Source organism: Pituophis catenifer, unplaced genomic scaffold, assembly GCF_029215685.1.
Source record: "Pituophis catenifer annectens isolate HBS135680 unplaced genomic scaffold, rPitCat1.0.hap2 SCAF_3, whole genome shotgun sequence".
Taxonomy (NCBI): domain Eukaryota; kingdom Metazoa; phylum Chordata; class Lepidosauria; order Squamata; family Colubridae; genus Pituophis; species Pituophis catenifer.
Window position 1 is genome coordinate 42,238,152 of NW_027256883.1, and position 7,559 is coordinate 42,245,710.

Sequence of the window (7,559 nt, forward strand, 5' to 3'; positions counted from 1 at the left end):
GAACAAAAAGTAGGGATGCATAACTCAGCTGAATTCCAGTACCCGATACTCCACCATACTTTAATCTCTAATAGTCATATATTTGTATAGTCATCTGCAGAGGTATTAAAAAGAATTACATGCATGCATGCACGCGCACACACACACACACGCACACACACACACACACACTCCGTCCCCTTGACAAATATGGCAAGTAGATAATCTGTGACTAAATAAATGGTTTTTTAAAAAACTGACAGTTCTCTCAATAAATATACCTATAGTGCTTATGGAACTTCTAGTTAGCAGAAAGCTCTTAGAATTCCCTTTCCCCCGCCCCAACTTTATTTGAGAATCAACTCTGAAAACGATGTATACTTTCTTATTCTGAGTACACTAGTAAATATACATTGATAAATACATACACTGTCCATACCAACATTACTCCTTCAATTCCTTGGCATAAATAGATTTGTTGCCCATAAAGGAGTTATTAAATCTGATTTAGCGATCAAAATACAAAAGTAAGTGAGCCAGTAGAGGGAGATGGAACAGCACAAACATGTTTTCTTGCTAAAGAGAATAAGCTTTGGTGCTTTAAAACAAAACATTGAAAGCCTCACTTGTAAAGAGAATATCTTTGTATAATTTAAACACTATTTTATTTTAAAAAATATACTAGATATACCTTAAAATAATTGCAGTATTTTAAATTATTATTCAAACATTTAAGATGCCATTATCTGATCCTATATTTATTCAGTCAATTATTCAATTTATACATTTATCTATCTCAGATTGACTGTGGAAGGCTAACAATAGTAACAGAAATCATCAAAAGTCATAACTATAAAAAAGAACATACACATTCAGCAGCTGAAGTATAAAAATATATAGAACCACCAACAAGAAATCAGCATAACCATTACACAAACTTGCTACCCAAGATCTCCAAGCTAAAAGGATATAAAAGGCATATTTACTGGACTCCTAGAAGAAAGCAATGCAGGAAAAAAACCCAGAAATCTGCAATAAGTGATTTAAAGGATGGGACAGAATAAGTCTGTGTACACTGAGGATTGATCTACTAAAAATTGCATCTGACATAACGAAAATAAACTCTAATGCAGAAAAATGTTCATATTTTATTATAGTATTGTTCTTACAACTGATTCAATATTATTTATATTACATATAAACATTAAATGGCATATCCAATTTCAGTATTCAGGAGCTGTAATATTTTAGCAACTTCTCATCTGTTGGTTTCAAAATCTTCTTTTCTGACATATTTACTATCCAACCTGGAGCAAGTCCAAAGAAAATCTGCCTAGGGTCCTTCCGAGTACTCAGCATTTGGAAAAGTTCATCTTTGGTAATATCTGGCAAGATATAACCATATTTTTTGGAAAGTTCCATCCTTGCTTCAGCAACCTTTGAAGGATCAGCCAAGTAGCCTCGGTTTGCAGGATCTGTATAGTAACGGACAAGATCTTCAGGAGGAAGCATTCGCCTTGGAATAGGTTTGCCTCTCTGAAAAAATGGCACTGGCTTGCAAAGAACCTCTATGTATAAAACATGGAATAAAGAGATAAAATATTACTTTAAATTAACAATCCAATTTCTGGAATAATTGTATTAACACAAGATACAAAATACATTTCCTTACATTTTGTATATTGTACTGTTAAAATAAACCTGATCATATTTTTCTGCTTTAATGATACCTGTAGGGCAAAGACTAGAAAACTAACATTCAGATTAAATCTGGTGAAAAATATCACAGATCCTTTTTTTTATTGTTGCAAAGCTTTTATTTTTAAATAATGACAGATTGATGTATTTAAACAATATTTGGCAAGATCAAAGGACATGAAGATGTATTGAAAATTCTTACCCAAACTCCTTGGATCATAGAAAGCTGTAGTAATTACACCACCATTTTTTTCAATAGCAGCTATGGCTAGTTCAGATACCCACTGTACTTCAATGTTTATTTTTGCTGCAAAAGTATCAGCACCCTGTAAGTTTACATAAACTGAAGTTAGATTACATAACATCACTTTAAAATATCATTCATCCACCTGCCCATTCTAAAATGCAAGATATCAGCCTGTTATTTCAGGATTAGTGGAGTTTATTTTGTACTGTACTGTCTTTGAAGACAGCCAGGAAATTCAATCTGGTACAAGTTATAGTGGTCTGGATTGTAATTGGGATCAGGTTTAAATTTGAAAACAAGCCTTCTGGAGCACTCATCATTACATTCAGTCGTACTGTGATAAAGAAGAAATAGAGTCTTTTCATTGGGAGTTTCAATATTTGTTTTTAACTGACTCACAACTCCAGAAACAAGGATTACTCAGTTAGGAAATATTTCTTCATTAGGTGGAGGAATATGGAAATAAATGGGAAGATATAAATTGTGAAAAGGAAACTAGGTACCTGTTTATGTTAAATGTAAATAAAATATTTAGATTAAAAGTGTATATATATATAGAAGATAGATAGATAGATAGATAGAGAGAGAGAGAGAGAGAGAGAGAGAGAGAAATCAACAAGAGGAACAAAACAATGGGAAAGCCATCTTGCTCTATATAAAAGGAACAATGGATAAAATTAGCAAAATACTACATAGACACAACATCAAAACCATATTTTGCACAGATAGAAAGATATTGTCTATTCTGAGAAACCCTAAAGACAAAATAGAATTAGAAGATCAAGGCATATATGAAATCCTGTGTGCTTCCTGCCCCTCAACATATATTGGACAGACCAACAGAAGAATGAGTGTGCGCATCGAGGAACATAAAAAATCAGTACAAAAGAAAGAACACACATCATCATTAGTACAACACATAAATGCCACAGGACATAATATTAATTTTAATAACACAAAAACAGTTGCAAAAATAGAACATCTTAATGACAGAATAATCAGAGAGGCCATTGAAATAGAGAAAAGACCATATTGTATGAATAAACATGATGATACCTCCCGTCTGCCTACTATTTGGAAAACTGCTCTCATAGACAGACGAATCTTAACACAAAATCTAAACCATAGATTAAAGATTCATCATAATGCCTGTGTTGCCACCATTTCCAGCATAACTTATCCATTAACCCACAATCAAGCATCAGCACTTCCACCCAATCAAAATACATCTACGTCATCAGCCAATCAGAATACAACAACACTGTTGACCAATCAGAATACACCTTTGCCTCTTTTCATAGAAAAACGTCAGTTACGTTCACACAGTTTGCCCATAAGCACCAAACCGAGAACTTCAGCCAGAAGATGACGAATGTGATTTCGTCGAAACGTCGCTACTACCCTTTTAGGGATATGTTTACTATTGCACGGGAAGAAACCCGAGATATTAACTGTACACACACACACACACATATGATATACTAGAAATATATGTATAAAAGATAGATTAAGAAAGAGAAAATGTATAAATATGGATTACTGATGCGAAGATGTTGAAAAGAAGATGTAAAGATGTAAGCCTGGTGGCGCAGCAGACTAATAGCCTGTTATTAACATTCAGCTGCCTGCAATTATTGCAAGTTCGAATCTCCCCAGGCTCAAGGTTGACTCAGTCTTCCATCCTTTCTAAGGTAGGTAAATTGAGGACCCAGTTTGTGGGGGCAAAAAGCTGACTTTGTATAAATATACAAAAGTATAAAGGCTATTGCTTAACGCATTGTAAGCCGCCCTGAGTCTCCAGAGAAGGGCGGCATATAAATCAAATTTAAAAAAAAATTAAAAAAAATCTTTTTTGTTTGTTTTTGTTTTTTAAAAACTTTTAATATATTTTTTTTAAAAAAGGAAATATTTCTTCACTGTACATAAAGTACAACACATTATTAATTAGTGTGAAAGCAGAAAAACATTATAGAATTTGTAGTTAGTTATTGCTTAATAACGCTCACTGGGATTGGAATTTTTGTTGTGATTGTGACTTCCAACTTCCTGTCAGCTTCTACGTTGACTTTGCTTGTGGGAAACCGGCAGGAAAGTTCACAAATGGCAATGACATGACTGCAGGATAGAAATGGTGGAAAATCAAGCCTGGTTGTCAAGCAATCATGTGACCGCAAGGTTACAACAACAGGAACCTCAAGGACAGTTTTAAGTATCACTCGTTTAATGCCACTTTAAGTTCAGTCACTGAACAGTGATTGTTAACTGAGGATCACCCGTACTTTTCATATTCTCATGCTTGTACAGTGACATCTCACAAGAAAAGTAACTTTATTTTGATAACTCATTCTTAGATCATCCTTTGGGGATGATTATATTTCATTTTCTGCCTTCCTGGTCTCCTATCCAGATAATTCCTATAAATTACATAGGTATTTCCTAACAGTAACAGAGCTCTGACAAATATAGCCTTTAACCTGAAATTGTAGTCCCATCAGTTTAAGAATATGGTCGTTTCGGATTGATTATATGCCATTTTATGGGGGTAAATGTTTCTAAAATGCTATTAAATAATTGTTTTGAAAATATTCAGATGCATAAAGCTCCTAGAGAAAAAAACCTCATTACTAACAAAAAACAAAACAAAAATACAATGGTTTGAGAATATTATTGAAACTGTTCAATAACTACATTACTGCAGCCACGTTTTACCAACACATCAATGAGGGGAGGGGGGGGGAATGAGAATACTTTCAAAACTAAGTTCTAAAACACATGTTATAGACTTGCCTCTTCCACAAGATGGATACCATAATGTCTTTTGAATGGCTGCAGTGTTACACCTCTGGCATTTGTCAGTTGGGTAAGATCTATTGGTTGCATGGGATCAATTCTGCCTAAGTCAATAAGATATTGCAGCTTTCTGAGACTGATAGGTGGATATTGACGTCTGAGACTGTGAAATGAAAAGAAAATAAACATTCAGAAAGTAAATCCAATTCAAAGTAATTTAAGAATATTGATAGTATAATACATCATGATGTACATTGTTCTTGGACAACCATCTTCAATGAAAGATGAAATTGTTCTATCTATGGAATATTCTTCTGCAATCCTACAGATTCACTCAAGCCTATATATCTTTATGTGGCAAACATGTTTTGCAAAACAAAGACAGCTTAATACTGTGCACTGACAGAACACATGCCACTTAACAATTCAGAAATAAAAAGGTACACATTCCTCTTACAAAGTCTTTTAAATAATTCTCTTTAACAGCTATAAATTGCAAATACAAAGATAAAAGAAAGGAAGTACAATATCAGTTATAATGCAATTAAAACAAGTGTTTTTCTGATGACCTGAAATTATCATGTTCTGGTAAAATTATTTACTTAATTTCAAGTTGAACACTCTGAATATTGAATACTGAATACAATATTGAATACATTGAATATTCAATATTTTAGATGTCCATATTTTTTGAACAATATATTTCTTACATGGTAGATGTCATTCTTATAATGTTGGAATGAAATTTATGGCCCTGATTATTCATTGGATTAAAGATTTGATACTTCTAGTGAGCACAGATAAGTAAGACACTCTTAAAGATATACATTATATATGAATATATCTTCCTTAATTTAAATTGTTGTGAATACACATACTCTCGTTCAACTGTCCCTTGTATTATTAGCTATGAAATTATGAGAATTACAGACTTTAAAGGACAATTCTATCACCAGCAGATGTTATTTCACATTTTTGTACATATAATAATTGAACAAACTTACTGATGTCCTTCATTGTAGCCATATTTTGGAATAACCAGATAAAATGGTGTTTGGCCACCTTCAAAGCCTAATCGAGGGAGTGACCCAGATTTTGCTTGCCCGCCAGTTCTCTTTGGAGGATTATATCTTCCACGACCTTGTTTTTTAAACTTAAAAAGAACAATATGTTAACATGAATTTCATATTCAAATGTAATTCAGTTTCGGCCTTCTCTTTTACTCCTTTGTTCTCATAAGTTATCCCATTCCTTACACCTCTATTCCAGTATGAATGCACAAAAACTCTTGTAAAATATCTCATTTCCCCACCGTTAAGATACTGAAACAACTTTATATTCTCTACTATTTTCTCCAAAGCACCTAAGGGCAGGACAAGAAGCAATGGATGGAAACTGATCAAGGGGAGAAGCAACCTATAACTAAGGATAAATTTCTTGACAGTTAGAACAATGAATCAGTGGAACAACTTGCCTCCAGAAGTTGTGGGTGCTCCAACACTGGAATTTTTCAAGAAGAGATTAGACAACCGTTTATCTCAAATGGTTTAGGGCAGGGATCGGCAACTCAAAGAGCCACAAAGGTCCTAACTGGAAGCCCCTGTTCAATTCTGGAGTCGACTGGAAGTCCGGTTTCCCCATCAGTCTCCTAGTGTGGGGTCCTTTTTCCTCTGCTGACCGGAAGTCTGGTTCCCCCACCATAGTCTCCTCCTAGCTCGGCATCCTTTTTCCTCTACCTATCTTAACCGTAGGCCCTATCAATTGTGGAGCCAACCAGCAACAGGGAGCCACAACAGAGGGATGAAAGAGCCACATACGGCTCCAGAGCCGCAGATTGCTGACCCCTGATATAGCGTGTTCTGCCTGAGCAGGAGGTTGGACTAGAAGACCTCCAAGGTCCCTTCCATATTCTATTCTTACTCTATTCTATTCGGCAATCGAACAAATCAGCATATTTTTTAAAAAGGATTAGAGAAAACATCCAAGTGAAAGAAAATCGTAGGACACTAATATAGGATAAGTGAATGCGGGACAAAGGTAAAGACTACTAGCAGAAATTACAGAAAGAGCAAAGCGGAGGGGAAGGGGGGGGGAGAAAAGGGAATCCCCGAGGCTGACTTCACGTGGCGAAGAACGCCTGGCTTTCCTTCGCTTCCGCGAAACCAAAGCAAAAGCGGCCTACATTGCAGCAGCAGCAGCAGCAGCCCAGCGGAGAGCGAGAAGCCTAGCAAACCTTCAACTCACCTTTCGCTTGGACCCAGGGTTGGGCTGTAGGTTGGCGAGGCTGACCCTAGGCAGGCTCTGCAACAGCTCCAAGGCTTTCATCCTGTTCCCTCCGCCAGGTGCCCGCGAAGCCGCCATCGCCTTGGCGAAATTAATCCCAAGGGCGGCAGCTAGGAGAACAGTCCCACTGCATGAAAGGGGCAGGCTCGCACGCGGCCTCTTGCGCAGGCGCAGGGAGACAGGGAGGAACGAAAAATGAGAAGTCTCCCTCACGGTTTGCTTAAGGGTCTGCTTTTCACCCCGGTTGCGGCTGTTGCAATGTCAATGCGCGTGAAAACTACAGCAGAGGCAACAGTTGTCGGGAAGTCGCAGCGTTACGGTCTGGATTAGAGGTCTTCAAACTTGGCTTTAAGACTTGTGGACTTCAACTCCCAGAATTCTCCAGCCAGCTATGCTGGCTGGAGAATTCTGGGAGTTGAAGTCCACAAGTCTTAAAGCTGCCAAGTTTGAAGACCTCTGGTCTGGGTAATATTGTAACGCAGGACATGGAAATTTTCTTGAGTTTTTTTTCTGTGGGATCCTTTTAGTTTGATTTTGGTAAAACTATAATGGGGTAGATAAA

At 36.5% G+C, this 7,559-nt stretch overlaps 1 protein-coding gene across 1 annotated transcript; it reads right to left on the reverse strand.

The window, feature by feature from the left end:
• Positions 1 to 1,107: 1,107 nt before the first annotated feature.
• MRPL15 (mitochondrial ribosomal protein L15) lies at positions 1,108 to 7,234 on the reverse strand. The gene is made up of 5 exons (XM_070942299.1): positions 6,959 to 7,234; positions 5,719 to 5,867; positions 4,712 to 4,877; positions 1,880 to 2,003; positions 1,108 to 1,547 (listed from the first exon to the last, which is right to left on the reverse strand). The coding sequence occupies exons 1-5, from the start codon at positions 7,073 to 7,075 to the stop codon at positions 1,210 to 1,212; spliced, it is 894 nt and encodes a 297-aa protein (XP_070798400.1). The 5' UTR covers positions 7,076 to 7,234; the 3' UTR covers positions 1,108 to 1,209.
• Between the last annotated feature and the right edge of the window lie 325 nt (positions 7,235 to 7,559).